The sequence below is a fragment of the Xenopus laevis genome, chromosome 5L (genome assembly GCF_017654675.1).
Source record: "Xenopus laevis strain J_2021 chromosome 5L, Xenopus_laevis_v10.1, whole genome shotgun sequence".
NCBI lineage: Eukaryota > Metazoa > Chordata > Amphibia > Anura > Pipidae > Xenopus > Xenopus laevis.
Window position 1 is genome coordinate 163,397,725 of NC_054379.1, and position 21,190 is coordinate 163,418,914.

The window sequence follows — 21,190 nt, forward strand, 5'->3', positions numbered from 1 at the left end:
AATATCCCAGCGACCTCCATAAAGCAGTCTTTTGATTGGTCACTATGATTACTGGCAGTTTCTGCTACTCTGCCTTAAAGTGTTTTCAGGGCAGTGGGGGCAGAGCAGTTTAGGGTGCCATGCTGGAACTTAAAGGCAACTCACATAGGATGTAAAGAAGGGAAACTGCAAGCAATTGGTGTTACTAAAGCTAAAAATATAATCCGTATCTGCAGGTGCCTGTGATTTCCAGAACAAAAGAGAGAGCAAAATGCGTCTGGCACCGTGCTTCTTGGAACCAGCATTGCAAACATGGACATTCAGTACATAGTGATCATATCTGCTTTATACATGAGAGAGCTTGCCAGGCCTTTCAGATGACCTTTAAAAAGGGCAGTTCACCTTTAAATTAACTTTTGGAATGATGCAGACCGTTTGCAATTGTTCTTTTTTCAGGGAGGGGAGATTCAGTATTTGGCTTTTTGTTCAGCAGTTCTCTACTTTGGAATTCCAGCATCCATCCTGTTGCTATGGTCCAATTTACCCTAGCAACCAGGCAGTGCTGATGAATAGAAAGAATAAGTAGTAAAAATGGTAACAGTAACCATAAAAGTGTAGCCTTACCTTTTTTGGCTTCCATTTCAGACCTGGACCGAGAAGGAAGGCAAATAATAACTAATTACAAAAGACCAATTGAAAAGCTGCTAAGGATAAGACATTTTATAGCATAGCAAACGTTAATTTCAAAGCAAAAACCCTTTAAAGGATATGTAAACCCTTGAAACAAATTAATCTAAAATTGCCGAGTGCTCTTCTGAGCACTGTTGCAATTTTCTTTTTTTTCCCAAGATTTTCACAGTTTTTGTACTGTTCCTATATTGAATTGAAAGGGGTGGTTCACTATTAAGTTAACTTGTTATAGAATGGCCAATTGTAAGCAACTATTCAATTGGCCTTCATGATTTCTTTTTTGATCGTTTTTTTAAATGTTTGCCTTCTTTTGACTCTTTCCAGCTTTCAAAATGGGGTCACTGACCCCATCTAAGCAAATAAGGCTACAAATGTATTGTTATTGCTGCTTTTTATTACTTAACTTTCTATTCAGGCCTCTCCTATTCATATTCCAGTCTCTTATAGAAATCAATGCATGGTTGCTAGGGGAATTCGGACCGTAGCAACTAGATTGCTGAAGTTTCACTATTGTTGAATAAAAAGTTAAATAAAGCAAAACACACAAATAATATAACACGAAAGCCAATTGTCTCAGAATATCACTCTCTACATCATACTAAAAGTTAATTTAAAGGTGAACAATCCTTTTAATAGATCACTCGTGACTGGTGACTGTTGGTAAAAAATTAACTCGGAGAACAGAGAAAAATCATGTGATGTTGGTCTACTTATGACTGACCAGAGAAAGGTCATACGAGGGTCCCTTGCTCACTGACTGCATTTTGTAAGAGCAACTTCACAAGACTTTCCTCAGCTCACTAACTTGATTTTCTGCCGACTCTGGCTTCTCGGCAGAACCGAACAGCATGTGTCGGTGTGGCTTGAAATGTTAAAAAGGTTAATATCTTTAAAACCAAAACGAAAATGAATGGCAAATGCCCAGAAGAGCAGTTAGGGCGCAGGGTTGGTGCAAGAAATAACTGCAGATACAAAGTAGGTTTTGTTCTATAATAAATTTTAATTGCCTTTGGATGGGGGAAATAGCCTTGAACTTACAAGGGTCACACTTCCTGGTGCCCATACAAGGGAAGGGCATATAAATGGCATTTCCTGCATTGCTTTCTACGAGTCGGGTCTCTGCACATGCAAGGAAATCGGCTTTTTTCTGCTGAGCAAGTTTTCTTTCTGATAAAATGGTTATGTCTGTGACTTCCAGGAAACGTATGTTTTTTATTTCTCTAATACTGCTGCATACTTGCCTGAAGGCTTCCAGGTGTATTTAGCTACACAGGGAGGCAAGGAAGATGACTATTGGGATTTTAATAAAGGGGCGGAGGGGAAGCCCAAATGCTAATCCTGCATGGGAGCCCTATACTGTGCATATCATTTTTCTTTAAAGGGGAACTAAAGAAATGGGCTAGACATGTTGTACATGATGTTTTGTGCTTCTGTACCAGCCCAAGGCAACCACAGCCCTTTAGCAGTAAAGATCTGTGTCTCCAAAGATGCCCCAGTAGCTACCCTGCTGTGCTATTTTACCTTTTATGACATGTGTGGGTGATGTGTTTGAGAGGGGGGCTCTGTGATGCATAAAGCATTTTCCTTCCCCTTTAAAGGAGAACTAAAGCTTAACTAAAGAAGTAGCTAGAAATGTTTTGTGCTTCTGTACCAGCCCAAGGCAACCACAACCCTTTAGCAGTAAAGATCTGTGTCTCCAAAGATGCCCCAGTAGCTCCCCATCTTCTTTTCTGCTGATGCACTGCACATGCTCTGTGCTGCTGTCACTTACTGAGCTTAGGGACCCACTCACAATATACAGTACACATAGAATAGAAATGTCACAATATAAGGCTGATTAGTAATTAATACAGATAATTACTACATGGCAGCACAGAAACCAGTGCAATTAGCATCAGAATTTAATAATCAGCAAACCTCGTGCAATAAGTTCACTATATAAAATATGGCTTTTTTAACCATATTTATTTTTAGGGTTTAGTTCTCCTTTAAAGGAGTCGTTCATATCTGCATCGTACTGCCCCCCTGGGGTTGTGTTCCCATTTTCAGTTTGTCTTTTCCCATTGATGCTGCTCTGATTGATTGGATAATTCTGGTGCCCATGATTTACAGCAGGGGGGCCAAAAGTTAGATTGGGATGTACCAGTAGACCTTTAGCTGGTGATCAGTAGATCTCAAGACAATGTCAACAAACAACTTGTCTAAATCACCCTCCTGTTTTATTCTTTTCATTCAGGTATTTATTATGTTAAGGTTACATAAGAAATAGTTGTTTGTTAAATATAGCAATACACATTTTCTCATGAATTAATATTTAAAGGAGAACTAAACCCTAAAAATGAATGTGGCTAAAAATGTCCTATTTTATATAGTGAACTTATTGCACGAGGCTAAAGTTTGAGCTTGTCAATAGCAGCAATGATCCAGGACTTCAAACTTGTCACAGGGGGTCACCATCTTGGAAAGTGTCTGTGACACTCACATGCTCAGTGGGCTCTGATTGGCTGTTGAGAAGCTAAGCTTAGGGCTCGTCACTAATTATCCAGCAGAAAATGAGCTTCCCTGACTGTAATATAAGCTGATGCTACAGGTTTGCTGATTATTAAATTCTGATGCTAATTGCACTGGTTTCTGTGCTGCCATGTAGTAATTATCTGTATTAATTACTAATCAGCCTTATATTGTGACATTTCTATTCTATGTGTACTGTATATTGTGAGTGGGTCCCTAAGCTCAGTAAGTGACAGCAGCACAGAGCATGTGCAGTGAATCAGCAGAAAAGAAGATGGGGAGCTACTGGGGCATCTTTGGAGACACAGATCTTTACTGCTAAAGGGCTGTGGTTGCCTTGGGCTGGTACAGAAGCACAAAACATAATGTACAACATTTCTAACCCACCTCTTTAGTTAGGCTTTAGTTCTCCGTTAAGTAATTTTTTCCATGGAACAGAATGCTAACAATGCTTTTATAGATGTAGATTATAATGAGACAACATCATTAAAAGTAGACTTCACATTAGTAAAGTATGTGGACTCCTGGTTTACAGTAACCGTCCAACAATGGGGCAGGTGGAGTGGCCTCTCGGAATTTGTGTCCCTAAAATGGGACAATATAGAGCCCCTAGTTACCCGGCTCAGGACTCCACCTAGTTCTGGAATGTCCTTTTTATTTTTAAGATTCCATGGAAAGGAGAACCACTGAGCACAGGATTGTACAGGCACTTAATATAAAATGTCTCTTTTTAGTGTGTGTGTATATGGAAAGGTGCCCGTGTTAAAGTGCTTAAATGTAGAAGTAATTTGCTGCCCCGCAGATTGTTCCTGCTTGATTTCTGCTTGATTTCAGCAGCAGCCGCATTATGTGGCCTTCAGCTCATTGCTCTACATAACCCTCGGTATCCTGCATATTTGGAATACGTCTGATGCTATTGTGAAGGCAGTAAATGAAGCGGCCAACACATCCTGGCTCAAGAATTCCATAAGGTTTCCCAGGCTCCCTGTCAGGTCACATGATTCTCTGAGCAGTCTCAGCTTAAACTGACAGTTGCATTCATTCGCCTGTTCATTAGTCAGGCATTACAGTGGCAGGGAAATATCTCATTACACACAGGCAAATAGAAATTTGGGGAGTTTACTGCTCTGTGTTTACAATTTCCAAAATGAACCCATTCCAGTCTGTGGATTGCCAGTGTAAAAGTTAGTCTGAAGGAGGCCATACACGGGCAGATATCAGTCCTTTAGACCAATTCGGAAATTAATCTGCCCATGTATGGGGGCTTCCGACGGGTCTTTCTGATCGATTTCTGGCCACAATATCGATCGGGAATGTTTAATTTTTCCGCCGACCGACCTGTCTGAGCCCATTGCTTCTACTTGTAATCCGATAGTTCGGCCCTAGGGCCGAATGTTCGGATTTCCCCGATATAGCGCTGCCGTCAGTGGGCATATTGGTGAAAGATCTGCTCATTTGGTGATGTCGCCAGACAAGCGGATCTCTCTATGTATGGCCAGTTTAACTCTAATTTCATAATTCCCATAAGCAACTGGGACCTACACCCAATTGAACCCAAATTCAAAGGCCAGGCAGATTAAAGGGGTGGTTCAACTTTAAGTAGACTTTAAGAAGGGCCAATACTAAGCAATTTTTCATTTGGTCTTGATTATTTGTTTTTTATAGGTTTTTTTCATTATTTGCTGCCTTCTTCTGACTCCTTCTAGCGTTCAAATGTGGGTCACTGACCCCATCTAAAAAACAAATGCTCTGTAAAGCTGGCCATACACGGACCAATAAAAACTGCCAGCAGAATGACTCGGCAGCTTATTGGCCTCTGTGTGGGGCCCCTCCGACGGGCTTCAATGATCGATATGTGGCTGAAAGTCGACCGGGTAGGGTTAAAAATCCCGTCGTATTCCGGACCGCATCTGTTCGTTGATGTGGTCCCGCGATCTGCCCACCGTATGATCCATTCCTTGGGCCCACGATCAGATCAGCCCAATATCACCCAACTCAAGGTGAGCATATCAGGGAGAGATCCGCTCGTTTGGTAAAATCGCCAAACAAGTGGATCTCTAGGTGTATGGCCACCTTAAAGGACCAGTTTTTTTTTTTAAAAAAATTAGTTTGTTTATAACGAAAAAAAACCACCAAGACATATTTAACTTTAAAATTGCAAAGTCTTTATTAAAAAAATAACTCCGCTTTCGCTCCTCTTCAGAAAAAGCAACAGGGCGACGATCCATCATGCGGCACTCGATTTCTCCTTCTTGCCTTCGATTGGCGATAGCCAGGGAGGAGAAATCGAGCGCCACACAATGGATCGTTGCCCTGTCGCCTTTTCTGAAGAGGAGCGCAGGCGGAGTTTCGGTAAATTATTTTTTTTATAAAAACTTTGCAATTTTAAAGTTAAAAATGTCTTGTTTTTTTTTTTTTTTTTCGTTATATACAAACAATTTTTTTTTTTTTTTGAAGTTACTGGTCCTTAAAGGCTACAAAGTTTTATTACTAATCTTTCCATCTGGCCGTCTCCTATTCATATTCCAGTCTCTTATACAAAGCTGTGCATGGTTGCTGGGGTAATTTGGACCCTAGCGACCAAATTGCAAACTGGAGAGCTGCTGAATAAAAATCTAAATAACTCAAAAAACCACAAATAATAAAAAATGAAAACCAATTGCAAACTGTCTCAGAATATCACTGTCTACATCATAGTACAAGTTAACTCAAAGGTGAACAATCCCTTTAATGGGTAGCCTGCTCCTAACGACTGTATCTTATATCTGCCAATTACCAAGCTGCAGAAATACACGTGGACATGCCCCGCCTACATGGCGACCAATTGCAATTTATTTATAGGACCTCAGTTGATAGATTGCTCCTTGTTGAAATAAAGATAGCTGTATAGCAGGGATTGGGAATTCATTCTCCTGCTCATATTGGTGCTGTGAACTGCATCTCCTAGCTAAGGATTCTGGGAATTGTAGTTGACAGCTGCATTTATTCTACAAGCATGACTCCGCTGGATCCTGATCCCTTGGCTGTTGTGGCAGCCGGGTTCTGTTTCCACTTGGCTTCCTCTCTGTTTTGGCAGATACAGATGATAGGACTTTGTTCTGCTGATGTAATGTGTGCTCAGTAACCTCCTTCCCCTCCCTTGTTAAAGGGATAGTCCTGCACGCATTAACCCTTTGTCTGGCAGCACCTTAGTATCTATGTCACTGACACTCAAGTGCCGTTCCAAGACCTGCTTCCAAACAACTTAAAGGAGTGGTTCCACTTAAACCTTAAAAGGGGAACTCCACCCAAATATTTTCCTAATGAGAAAATGTGATTCTAAGGAACTTTTTAACGTACATTAAAGGGCTTGTTCGCCTTTACATTCAATTTTAGTATGATGTAGAGAGTGATATTCTGAGACAATTGACAATTGGTATTGATGTTGTATTATTTCTGACTTTATTTCGCTTTTCATTCAGCAGCTCTCCAGTTTGCAATTTCAGTAATCTGGTTGCTAGGGTCTAAACTACCCTAGCAACCATGCACTGAATAAGAGACTGGAATATGAATAGGAGAGGCCTGAATAGAAAGAGGAGGAATAAAAAGTAGCAATAACAATACATTTATAGCCTTACAGAGTATTTGTTTTTTTAGATGGGGTCAGTGACCCCCATTTGAAAGCTGGAAAGAGTCAGAAGAAAATGGCAAATACTTAAAACTAAATATAAAAAAAATAGAATAGACCAATTGAAAAGTTGCTTAGAGGTAATCATTCTATAACATACTTAAAGTTAACTCAAGGGTGAATTTTAACTGCAATTTAAACTGAATTCGTTTATCCCTTTCTTTTCTTCAGTCTGACTCTGAAACAAAGTAGCAGAAGGCCATTCCCTTCCAGTAGTGATGTGCGCGCCGGTCCTGCGGGTTCGACCTCACACGCTTCTTCACGGCTGGCGGGTGCGGATTGAGCTCTTCTCCTGCTCTCCCCGCCCGCCACTGTCAAATGTCTGCTTCCGACTTCCGGATTCGTCTTTCATAGACGCTGCGCCAGCTCGCCCCACCCCTTTTGTGACATCATCGGCGGGCTGGTCCGCGCGGGTCTATAAACCCGGAAGTGCGGATGTGGGTGGGCGCGGACTAAGGGAGGGTGCGTTAGGGTCAGGTGTGGGTCGGGGAAATCGCGACCTGCATATCCGCTGGCTTCTGCTACATTGTTTCATCGGACAAATACAAAAGTGGGCAAAGGGCCTTTCAGTAACAATTACATTTACACGTCTAAAAAACCAGATAGAATGAGGGATGAATGTATGTTGGGAAGTTACTTAGAATTATATTGTTTCAATGTGCAAAATGATATAAGTTGAGTTCCCATTTAAAGGGATTGTTCATGAAATGTTAGTATGATGTAGAGAGAGATATTCTAACACACTAAAAGCTAATTTGAAGGTGAACAACCCCTTTAAGAGTGATGGGAGACTGGGGTACAGAGCCCAATATGTGGTAACTCACAACTTCTACACACAGGCCCGGATTTGTGGCAAGGCCACATAGGCCCGGGCCTAGGGTGGCACATTTTTGGGGGCGGCATGCCGCCCAGCCGCTCTGTGGGGAACCTGTGCTTCCCAATGCACCAGCGCTCGCAAGCGTCAGCGTGTGGTAGTGCGGGCGGGCGCTAGGACCGTGCGGAGCACACGGCCTAGGGGCGCCCGCCCAGCGAATCCGGCGCTGTCAACACAAGTCGGTCCCATTGCATGCTGGGTATTGTAGTCTTACATTAAACTTAGTAGTCGGCAAATTGTTAAACAAAAATGTCATTACCCAACATGCACTGAGAGACGCAGGCTTGGCACAAATTTAGCAAGAAAAAAAAAACCTTTGGCTGGTTTGTACTTTGGAAACCAGCCAAAGTTTTTTTTTTCTTGCTAAATTTGTGCCAAGCCTGCGTCTCTCAATGCATGTTGGGCAATGTAGCTTTTGTTCAACAATTTGCCGACTACAAACCCAAAAAGTAGCCCAAATCCGTACTTTGGCTAGTTTGTACTTTCAAAACTCGCCTGGGTTTTAAAATAGTAGCCCAATTAGGCTGGAAACCCGCCAACCTGGCAACCCTGGGTGGTTTGAACCTGCCCCTGGTAAAAGTCTGCCAGGCAATGGTTTTGGATTGCATATTGGTTAGGAATGCACCGAATCCACTATTAGGGTAGGGACACACTGGGCGATTTGGGGAGATTTAGTCGCCTGGCGACTAATCGCAGCGACTTTTCTCCCCGAATGCCTCTCCTCACTCTGCGCCTGGATAAAATGAAAAGTCGCCGGCGCTAATCACACACGGCGATTCGTTTTCCGAAATCGCCCGAAGTTGCCTCACGAGGAAACTTCAGGCGACTTCGGAAAACAAATCGCCGCGTGTGATTAGCGCAGGCGATTTTTCATTTTATCCAGGCGCAGAGTGAGGGGAGGCATTCGGGGAAGATTGGTCGTGGAAAGTCGCGGCGATTAGTCGCCAGGCGACTAAATCTCCCCAAATCGCCCAGTGTGTCCCTACCCTTAGGGATTTTTTTCCGAATCCCCGAATCCTTCATGAAAGAACCGAACCGAATCCTAATTTGCAAATGCATATTAGAGACAGGAAGGGAAAAAGTGGAAAAAAAAAATATTAACTTTCTTGTTTTATGACAAAAAGTTGCGTGATTTGCCTTCCACTCCTAATTTTGTATGTTTGGCCAGGCACAAGGATTCGGACGAATCCAAATCCTGCTGAAAAAGACCAAATCCTGGATTGAGCATCCCTAATATTGGCCATGGCCTAAACAGAGAGATCGAAGCCTCGTGTGTGTGTGTGAGTGTGAGAGATTGTGTGAGTGTGTGCTCAGCAGCTCTATTGTGCACTTACAACATACCTATATAGTGTTCCCGTGGTATTTGCAAGGGGGAAGTGTGGATTTGCCTGTATTTCCAGCAGGATTAATGGTGTTACTGAAGCATTTGAAATAAAGGAGACTTCCCTGTACCTTGTCCCTCCCCTGTATAAGGTTCACTGTGCACCTGCCTATTGGCTTAAGCAAACAGAAAATCATGATCATCCCATAACCATTTACATAACTAGTCCTAAGAACAGCACTCATTGTTACTTTAATGACTTCAGTGTGTTTACTCAGTGGTGCTAAGGCCGGAAACTTTACACTTGATAGAATGATTATATGCCTTGCAGCCTAGCATGACTCACTCCCTTTACCTGCGCCTTTTGTTACAATCTCTGAATTGTCTGTTAAAGGGATGCACTTTTTAGGGTCAGGCCACAAGCTCAGATTCGGGAAGATTAGTCGCCCGGTGACAAATCTTCGGGCAACTTTGGAAAACGAATTGCTCTGAGTGCCACCCCGCCGGGGATTTACATTCTAGCTGGCGGGAGGCAGTTCTGTAAGATTAGTCGACCCAAAGTAGAGGAGATTTGTCACCGGGCGACTAATCTCCCCGAACTGCCTCCCCTGACTTCCCTCCCTCCGGCTAGAATGTAAATTGCTGGCGGGATGGCACTCGGATCGCTTCGTTTTCTGAAGTTGCCTCACGTGGAAACTTTGGGCGACTTCGGAAAACAAATCGCTCCGAGTGCCATCCACCGGCGATTTACATTCTAGTTGGTGGGATGGCAGTTGGGGGAGATTAGTCGCCCCGAAGAAGAGGAGATTTGTCGCCTGAGCGTGTGCCCTGACCCTTAGAAGTAGTTCTTCTGTTGTGGTTTTAGAGTTATTTGGCTTTTTATTCAGCAGCTCTCTAGTTTGAAATTTCAGGCATCTGGTTGCTAGGGTCCTAATTACCCTAGCAACCATGCATTGATTTGTATACAGGGTTGCCACCTGTCGAATTTCACCTGGACAGCCCCGTTTTTGGAAGGGCTGTCCGGGTGAAAACTGCCTGCCCGGTTTCCCCAAACTGGAAAAGTGGCAACCCTATTTGTATAAGAGACTGGAATATGAATAGGAGAGGCCTGAATAGAAAGATGAGGAATAAAAAGCAGCAATAACAATATATTTGTAGCCTGACAGGGCATTCCTTTTTACTGACCCCCATTTGAAAGCTGTAAAGTTAGAAGAAGGCAAATAATTAAAAAAAAAAAAAAAAATTGTGTGTGTGTATATATATATGTGTGTGTGTATATATATATATATATATATATATATATATGTGTGTGTATATATGTGTGTGTGTGTGTATATATATGTGTATATATATATATGTGTGTGTATATATGTGTGTGTATATATATATATATATATATATATATATATATATATATATATATATATATATATATATATATATATATATATATATATATATATATATATATATATATGTATATATATGTGTGTATATATATATATGTGTGTATATATGTGTGTGTATATATATATATATCAATACAAAAAGCCGCACTCCTAGGTCTTCTTAGAATAAGAAATGAAATATATATATAAATATATATATATATATATATATATATATATATATATATATATATATATATATGTATATATATATATGTATATATATAATGTATATCGCAGACTCGCAAGCCTGGACTGAGATGCAGAATAGAAGCAGAACCAGTGTGCCAGCTCTGTGCATTCTGAATTTTCAGGTTTAGGGTAAGGCCAGACGAGGAGATTCGGGGAGATTTTGTCGCCTGGCGACTTATCGCCACGTCTTTTGCGCGATTATCTTTTGCCTTTGGGCGACTATTGAAAATGCATCGCCGCGTGTGCATTAGCGTAGGCGATTTTGCTCTGTAGCCTATGGGGAAAAGACGCTGAGGCAGTTCGCGGAGATAGTCGCGCAAAAGACGTGGCGATAAGTCGCCAGGCGACACAATCTCCCCAAATCTCCTCGTCTGGCCTTACCCTTAATGTGTTTATTTTTTTTTTTACTTAGGATTGTGTGTTGCAAGTATGAAAAAGTGTGGCGCACACAGGGTTAAGTAGAGGGAATAAATGATATAATGATTTTAAAGAGATCAGAGTTCCCTGTGAATAAGACATTATTGAGTTTCTGTGATCTCCAAGTGAAATTCCCAGCCATAAGCTTCAATTGCATGTGGTGCTGGTGTGAATGGGATTTAGCCAGTTCATTGTTATTGCTCACGGCAGGGAGAGAGGTCGGATAACGTGGCTGAACCACGGCCACACAGTCTCATTCATTCATAGGGAGGGAAACTTCCAATACACAGATTAGCATGGCCAGGGCCTGGATTAGTGTGGGGGTTGCTGGGGACAGAGACTGAGGTTATATGAGGACACAGAAGATGCTCTGATAAGCTACTTGCCTCTGCAAGTATAATGTATGATGTCACAAGTGATTGTACTTGCTGCTTATGTATACAACTTGCAAGAGATCATGCCTGCTACATGCAGAGACGGTGCACTACTGATGTCACAAGGGTTTTAACCTGCTACATTGCAGAAACAGGTCACTACTGATGTCACATGGCTGCTACTTGCAGAGACAGTGCACTATTGATGTCACAAGTGATCTTACCTGCTACTTAGCAGAGACCATGTACTACTGATGTCACAAGTGACCTTACCTGCTACTTGCAGAAACAGTGCACTACTGATGTCACAAGCGATCTTACCTGCTACTTGCAGAGATGGTGCACTATTGATGTCACAAGCGATCTTACCTGCTACTTTTGCAGAGATGGTGCACTATTGATGTCATAAGCGATCTTACCTGCTACTTAGCAGAGACCTTGTACTACTGATGTCACAAACGATCTTACCTGCTACTTGTAGTGCACTACTGATGTCACATGTCTTCATGCCTGCTACTTGCAGAGACAGTGCACTACTGATGTCACAAGCGTTTTAACCTGGTACTTTGCAGAGACAGTGTACTACTGATGTCACAAGTGGTCGTACTTGCTACTTGCAGAGGCCATGCACTACTAATGTCACAAGCTATCTTACCTGCTACTTGCAGAGGCAGTGCACTACTGATGTCACAAGTGATTTAACCTGCTACTTTGCAGAGACAGTGCACTACTGATGTCACAAGCGATCTTACCTGCTACTTGCAGAGATGGTGCACTATTGGTGTCACAAGTGATCTTACCTGCTACTTAGCAGAGACCATGTACTACTGATGTCACAAGTGATCTTACCTGCTACTTGCAGAAACAGTGCACTACTGATGTCACAAGCGATCTTACCTGCTACTTGCAGAGATGGTGCACTATTGATGTCACAAGCGATCTTACCTGCTACTTAGCAGAGACCTTGTACTACTGATGTCACAAACGATCTTACCTGCTACTTGTAGTGCACTACTGATGTCACATGTCTTCATGCCTGCTACTTGCAGAGACAGTGCACTACTGATGTCACAAGCGTTTTAACCTGGTACTTTGCAGAGACAGTGTACTACTGATGTCACAAGTGATCGTACTTGCTACTTGCAGAGGCCATGCACTACTAATGTCACAAGCTATCTTACCTGCTACTTGCAGAGACAGTGCACTACTGATGTCACAAGCGTTTTAACCTGGTACTTTGCAGAGACAGTGTACTACTGATGTCACAAGTGATCGTACTTGCTACTTGCAGAGGCCATGCACTACTAATGTCACAAGCTATCTTACCTGCTACTTGCAGAGGCAGTGCACTACTGATGTCACAAGTGATTTAACCTGCTACATTGCAGAGACAGTGCACTACTGATGTCACAAGCGATCTTACCTGCTACTTGCAGAGATGGTGCACTATTGGTGTCACAAGTGATCTTACCTGCTACTTAGCAGAGACCATGTACTACTGATGTCACAAGTGATCTTACCTGCTACTTGCAGAAACAGTGCACTACTGATGTCACAAGCGATCTTACCTGCTACTTGCAGAGATGGTGCACTATTGATGTCACAAGCGATCTTACCTGCTACTTAGCAGAGACCTTGTACTACTGATGTCACAAACGATCTTACCTGCTACTTGTAGTGCACTACTGATGTCACATGTCTTCATGCCTGCTACTTGCAGAGACAGTGCACTACTGATGTCACAAGCGTTTTAACCTGGTACTTTGCAGAGACAGTGTACTACTGATGTCACAAGTGATCGTACTTGCTACTTGCAGAGGCCATGCACTACTAATGTCACAAGCTATCTTACCTGCTACTTGCAGAGGCAGTGCACTACTGATGTCACAAGTGATTTAACCTGCTACTTTGCAGAGACAGTGCACTACTGATGTCACAAGCGATCTTACCTGCTACTTGCAGAGACCGTGCACTACCGATGTCACAAGCGATTTAACCTGCTACTTTGCAGAGACAGTGCAGTACTGATGTCACAAGTGATTTAACCTGTTACTTTGCAGAGACAGTGCAGTACTGATGTCACAAGTGATTTAACCTGTTACTTTGCAGAGACAGTGCAGTACTGATGTCACAAGTGATTTAACCTGTTACTTTGCAGAGACAGTGCAGTACTGATGTCACAAGTGATTTAACCTGTTACTTTGCAGAGACAGTGCAGTACTGATGTCACAAGTGATTTAACCTGTTACTTTGCAGAGACAGTGCAGTACTGATGTCACAAGTGATTTAACCTGTTACTTTGCAGAGACAGTGCAGTGCTGATGTCACAAGTGATTTAACCTGTTACTTTGCAGAGACAGTGCAGTACTGATGTCACAAGTGATCGTGCCTGCTGCAGATGTCATACAAAGTTGTGCCATGGTACAGGGCTGTTGTCAGAGGAGCCTTTAAAGTATAATTGCCTTTTTCCTGAGCAGAAATGTGAGTTATCTTTCAATCTTTCACAGTGGGGCCCATGTCAGAATCCTAATAAAAACTTTAGATATTGAAGGTCACTGTGAAGTGGAAGTGATTATGTTCTGCGTCAGGGAATCCCAATGCCTCTACATTTATATTTTTACCTCGTTGGCATAAGGGCATTTTGTCAACAACACAAAAGGTTCAGTTTTGTCTTCCCGGTTTATGGCTTTTTTTTTTGGTTCTTTGGCGCCAGACCCGCTGAGTCGATGGCTTTTGTGGGGCCGTTTCTTGCCCCCTTCTGTGATGTATTGGGGTGTCCTAGAAAATCAACTCCGTCTGGAATTTGTGGATCCAGTAAACACGAGTGCCCTGGACATATTGTGAAGGCATTCATGTTGTATTGTTCCCTGGGTTCATTGTAGCCCAGAGACTACTGTTCCTTGATAGGTTTATAGCCAACAGATGGGAAGAGGTTGCCCCTGCGGCCATTAAACCATCACCTTAGTGACCTCGGCTGCCATTAGTCTGTGATTGACCAACGAGGGACCCGCATTCAGGTCATAAAGGCACATTTCTGGGGGTACTTTTTACCTGATGGCTCAATTGTGTCTCTGCAAACAAAGCTGAGTAGGAGGAATCTCTGATCCTTTATTTACCCTACGACTGTGAGACCCTGACAGCACGGCAATAGCATCACATTTTATGGTCTCTCTTGTCAAAAGAGCCTGCACTCTGCTCTCCACAATGACTTTTATTTTATACCAAGACTGTCCGACCCTTTGTGGAACTTCAGCTCTCGGCATCGTCACTAGAAACTATAGAAAATCTGCATAATGGATACCAGCCTCTATTATTACACAGATTTTTATTTTTGGGTTTAGATTTATTTATTTATTTGCACCCAACAAGCTATATCCTCATAATCTACGTCCCCTCTGGTCCATATGTTTAAACAGAAATATATAGAGAAGGAATATTCTGTGTACTCCTTAAAGGGATACGGTCATTGGAAAAAATGTTTTGTTTTCAAAATGTGTCAGTTAATAGAGCTGCTCCAGCAGAATTCTGCACTGAAATCCGTTTCTCAAAAGAGCAAACAGATTTTTTTATATTTAATTTTGAAATCTGACATGGGGCTAGACATATTGTCAATTTCCCAGCTGCCCCCAGTCATGTGACTTGTACTCTGATAAACTTCAATCACTCTTTACTGCTGTACTGCAAGTTGGAGTGATATCAGCCCCCCTCCCTTTCCCCCCCCCCAGCAGCCAAACAAAAGAACAATGGGAAGGTAACCAGATAACAGCTCCCTAACACAAGATAACAGCTGCCTGGTAGATCTAAGAACAGCACTCAATAGTAAAATCCAGGTCCCACTGAGACACATTCAGTTACATTGAGTAGGAGAAACAACAGCCTGCCAGAAAGCAGTTCCATCCAAAGGGCAGAGACACACGCTGCTATTTTGGGAGATTAGTCGCCCAGTGACAAATCGCTTCATGTTCGGGCGACTACTCTCTCCGAACCTGCCAGGTAGAATCTAAACCGCTGGCGGGATGGCACTCAGAGCACTTCGTTTTTTGATGTTGCCTCACGAGGAAGCTTCGGGTGACTTCGGAAAACGAAGGGCTCCGAGTGACATCCCACCGGCGATTTAGATTCTAGCCTGCGGGAAGGCTTTTCGGGGAGATTAGTCGCCCGAAGAAGTGCAGATTTGTCGCCGGGTGACTAAATCTCCCCAAATCTTCGAGGTGTGTCTCTGCCCTTAAGTGCTGGCTCTTTCTGAAATCACATGACCAGGCAAAATGACCTGAGATGCACCTACACACCAATATTACAACTAAATACACTTGCTGGTTCAGGAATGAAATTTTATATTGTAGAGTAATTTATTTGCAGTGTAATTTAGAACTACAAGATAGAAATCAAGACAGAATCCCTTTAAGCTGTGCTGTATGTATTAAAGAAACCATATGGCAGCTCCCTCATGCATGCTTTAATACAGATTTTCAGAAAAGATTTTTTTGTTTTGTTTATTTAACAGAAATGGAGTCTAATCCCTTCTGTTGAATAGTTTTATGCAGCCAAACTGCCAAGCCTCTTAACATGGGCCCAAGATAAACAATAGCGGCCAGAAGTGACCGTGTTTATTCTAGTAGCCCCGGCATCTCATCCTTGCCAACTTGCCCTGTCGCATTCGTTTTACCCTCGTGTTAATGATCACAGCGCATGGGGAAGTCACGCCTCCCTAATCTCTTATGAGTTTGCCGCGTGAAGGTTATTTCTCATTTCCAACTTGTGACGAGATTTAGAGGGGGGGGTTCACCTTTACGTTAGGTTTTAAGGGACTATTTATCAAAGGTTTGAAATTTTAGAGTTACGTGAGCTTTTTAAAACCTCCAATGATCTCACATACTCAAATGGTTTCTGATGTAAGAAAAAACTCTTATGGGGGAAAAAAACCCAGAATCAGCGTGTATGGGGTTAACAACCCGAAAACTCCAATTACTCGAGTTTTCCACGGAAAACATCATGAAGGCTATTAACATCTTCAGATCTTCAGGGACCTCTGCCATTGACTCCTACATGACCTACAGGTTTTAGTCATTGTATTTTCAGATTTGAGCTATTTCCAGCTTTGGGGTATAAATAAAAAATGTAAAAAAATTCAAGTTTTTTTTTTAACCCAAAAATATTGATTTTTGACTGAAAAAATCACCTCTAAAACGCTTATTTTTTGTGGCAAACACAACTCGACCCTCAATAAATCTGCCCCTTTGTATTTTATAAAATGGTCAAAAAAACAAATGCTCTGTAAGGCTACAAATATATTGTTACTTTTTATTACTCATCTTTATATTCAGGCCTCTCCTATTCCAGTTCCTTAATCAAATCAATGCATGGTCGCTAGGGTAATTGGGACCCTAGCAACCAGATGGCTGAAATTGCAAACTGGAGAGCTACTGAATAAAAAGCTAAATAACTCAAAAACCACAAATAATAAAAAATGAAAATCAATTGCAAATTGTCTCAGAATCTCTCTCTCTCTCTCTCTACATCATACAAAAAAAGTTAACTAAATCTTCAGCAACACCTTTAAAAGGGAACTCAACTTTTTTTTTTGCATTTTGAAATGATATAATTCTAAGCAACTTTCCAATATACATTCATCCCTACATTCATTCATTCAGCAGCTTTGAATAAGGGATGCACCGAATCCAGGTTTCGGCCTTTTTCAGCAGGATTCGGCCGAATCCTTCTGCCCAGCCGAACCAAATCCGAATCCTAATTTGCATATACAAATTAGGGGCGAGGAGGGAAATCGCGTGACTTTTTGTCACAAAACAAGGAAGTAAAAATTGTTTTCCCCTTCCCACCCCTAATTTGCATATGCAAATTAGGGTTCGGTATTCGGCCGAATCTCTCACGAACGATTTGGGGGTTCGGCCAAATCCAAAATAGTGGATTCGGTGCATCCCTACTTTGAATGCTAATATCCTGGTTCCTAGTGATTGGCTGCCTTTATACCTACTCATTGTTGGCCAGTTGCTTTTCATTGAGGCTAACTCATGAGAGATCCTCACTAGCAGGGCCGTCATCAGGGGGGGACAGGGGGGACAAGCGTACCGGGCCCGGGCATGAAGGGGGGCCCGGCAGCGCTGCATTTTTTTGAAGATCCGGGCCCCCCTTACGAGCGCCCGAGCCGTACGTCTTGCCTCTTCAGTGCCGAATGCGGAAGTGCCGAAAAGCCGAAGCCGATGCGACGAAAAGACCCGAAGTCACGGAAAAAGCCGAAGTCACGAAGCGCCGAAAAGACCCGAAGTCACGAAAACAGCCGAAGCCGAAGTCCTGAAGCAGCGCAAAGACCCGAAGTCACGAAAACAGCCGAAGCCGAAGTCCTGAAGCGGTGAAAAGACCCGAAGTCACGAAAGGAGGCGAAGTTGAAGTACTGAAGCCATGAGTTCAATTCTACTGAACACCAGTTTGTGGTTTTTTTTTTTTTTAATCCCCTGGCCACCAATGTATTATTTTAATATTCTATAGGCCCCTGCCACCAATCTTTTTTTTAAAACTTTTGTTTTTGGGGCCCCAATTTTTTTTTTAACTCGTAAGGGGCCCCTTGCCACCATTGTTTTTTTTTTGGGTTTTTTTTTAAAAAAAAAAATTAATTTTCTTTTTGGTGGCCCCAAATTTTTTTAACTTGTAAAAAACTTGTGCCACCAGTTTTTTTTTTTTTTTCAAAAAAAAATAATTTTTTTTTTAAATTTTTTTGGGGCCCCAATTTGTTTTTAACTTGTAAGGGGGCCCCTGCCACCATTTTTTTTTTTTTCAAAAAAAATTTTTTTTCTCCAAATTTTTTTTTTGGGGCCCCAATTTGTTTTTAACTTAGAAGGGGGCCCCTGCCACCAATGTTTGTTTATTTTTTAGTTTTTTTTACATTTTTTTTTGTTGGGGCCCCAAGTTTTTTTTAACAGGGGGCCCCTGCCACCAATGTTTTTAAAAAAAAAAAAATTTTAATTTTTTTTTTTTGGGGCCCCAATTTTTTTTATAAGGGGGCCCTGACCATCAATAGCTTTTTACAACTTGTGTGGGGGGGGTTACTTTTTTAGCGCTGATGTCTGTGTGGTCTTTTAACTGCGATGTGGGCGGGATATGGGGCGGAGCTTGGTCGTCAGTGTGGGCGGGGCCCAGGGGGCCCCAAAAATTTTGTTGTACGGGGCCCCGTGATTTCTAATGGCGGCCCTGCTCACTAGTATCAAGGAAGTATGACGTTCTTTCCACTTCTAACTGCACCCGACTGCACTGAGAGTGAACATGACTCCCTAATGCCGAGCCTTTAAGTCCTCACTGATACAATTAAGGGGAGAGGGGCAGGTACTCGGCAGAATTCACAGTAAATGTCCTGTAACCATGTCGTTATTAGGGGCTGCTGCAAGTGCACAAAAGGCAAGTGAGAAGTGTTATAAAAAGAAAGTGTGGCTTTGTGTGATGTGTCAGAGCACGAACGTTCAGCATTGTGGTGTGTGTGTTTAGCCTAATTCCGGATTAAACATTGCAGGGATATGACAGATTCTTTGCTACAGTACTGCAGGAGGTAAAGCTTAGATGCATAATGAGAGAAGGGGAAAGTCAGAAACTGGGTCACCGGGGAATGCTTTTAGTGCACTACAGTATTGGGGGATAAATAATGGAAATAATGTGGTTATGAAGAATGCAGAAAAGGCAAATTTGCTGTATCAGTTCTTCAGTGTAAACAATTGAGGAGTCAGCGTTCCAATACCCACCTGATCTGGATTGGAGGAAAGCTGATGTCGTTCCTATATTTAAAAATGGATTACCATCTCAGTCTGGCAATTATAAGCCAGTAAATCTGATGTCTGTGATGGGCTTGTTGAGGGATCTAGGCAAATTGTCAATCTGGACAGCAAAGTGGCAGAATTAATGTTGATAAATGTAAGGTCATGCACCTGGAATGTAAGAATATGCAAGCCACTTATACCCTTAATGGGACTGCACTAGGCAAATCCATAATGGAGCTTGGAGTCCTTGTAGATAATAAACTTGTCTGTAGCAAGCAATGCCAGTCAGCAGCATCAAGGGCAAATAAGGTCTTGACTTGTATTAAATGGGGCAGAGAGTCACGGGAGGAGGGGGTCCCACTGTATAGAGCACTGGTAAGGCCCCATCTAGAATATGCCGTACAGTTTTGGTCTCCATCACTCAAACAGGACATTATTGTATTAGAGAGGGTACAGAGAAGGGCAACTAAGCTGGTAAAGGGAAAATCTTAGCTATGAGGAAAGACTGGCCAAATTGGGGATGTTCACTCTGGAGAAGAGGCGCTTAAGGGGGGATATGATAACTATGTATAAATATATAAGGGGATCATATAATAATCTCTCTAATGCTTTATTTACCAGTAGGTCTTTCCAGCTGACACAAGGTCACCCATTCCCTTTAGAAAAATTGAGGTTCTTTATTAATGGTTTATTACAGTGAGAGCTGCGAGTTGTACTGGCCAATACATTAGATCCAGGGACAGCGTTGGACTGGGGGGGAGGGGTCTGGACCCACTGGGGCTGTCACATCAGGGCCCCTGCACCCCTGGAGGTGGAGGTCAGGAGTATAAAAAAAAAAGAAGCCAGTGGTGTGGAGTGGGTCTGGGCCACCATTTTTGTCCCGGTATCCCGCTGGCCCAGTTTGGCCCTGCTCATGGCCTGGTCTGATTGCCATCTTTAGTAAGGAAGGAATTCTTCCCCCTCTGAGGCAAATTGGCGAGGCTTTCTTTAAATGCATATGTTTTATACACCCCCATCTGTTGTATGGATATATGTATGTATGTATTGTTAATAAGGCAAAGCTACTTGTATACATTTCAAGATACTTTATTAGATGTATTATACAGTAAGTTCTGAGTGTAAAGGGAGACAGGAGGGGAGAGATGCCTGCTCTGCAGAGCTTACAGTTAAAGGGCTGAAGAATTTTAGAACTGTTGTTCTCGCCTAGAGGTCTTAGCCACACTGATTTTGGTTTACATGAGATAAGACGCATGAATGCACCTAAATTAACTGTTCTTTTTTTCTTTCTCCCCTTGACTGTGCCAGGAGCCAACCAAAGGTAAGATACATTCTCTTCTCATATGGGGCACTCCATGGTCAATTGGTACAATCTTCATGTTGGGTATATAGGTACAGTCTCTTAACCACACTGCATGCTGGGTATATAGGTACCAGGGTTGCCAGGTCTAATTTTCAAAAACAGCCAAAGTCAGCTACAAATCCAGCCCAAAACTAGCCAAGAGACATTTCAAAAGTAGCCCAAACATAGCACAATATGTGCAGTGAAAAAATGTCTAAAAAATAAATAAATGAATATATGTGAAAATTTCACTGTTTCGCAAATTTTTCCATAAAGCAAAATGGGACAGATTTGCCCGTCACCAGGGGGTCACTACAGAGGGGGGCCCTGGAGGTATAGGCTCCCCATAAGGCCTAATACATATACAATTTCAATAAATATTGGTAAAACAGTTCAACCTCTAGACATTTTGGTGACCAGCACATGTTCCCCCCCCATATTGTCTAAAATTGAGAAAAGTCACCGCAAAATACGAGAATGCTTTTGGTACGGAACCGAGCCCAAAATCTGGTAACTCCCGACTTCTACACCAGTCAGTTCCCTATTGCATTCTGGGTATTGTAGTCTTACAATAAACTTAGAAGTTGGCAAATTGTTAAACAAAAACGATATTGCCCA

The 21,190-nt window shown here is 42.3% G+C and overlaps 1 protein-coding gene across 2 annotated transcripts in view; it reads left to right on the forward strand.

The window, feature by feature from the left end:
* The window catches only part of kif13b.L (kinesin family member 13B L homeolog), a 155,497-nt gene that overhangs the window by 39,075 nt on the left and 95,232 nt on the right, over positions 1-21,190 (forward strand). For both annotated transcript variants that reach the window (XM_041562042.1, NM_001145074.1), the window contains 1 exon segment: positions 20,539-20,551. In XM_041562042.1, coding sequence (XP_041417976.1) covers positions 20,539-20,551 — 13 coding nt within the window.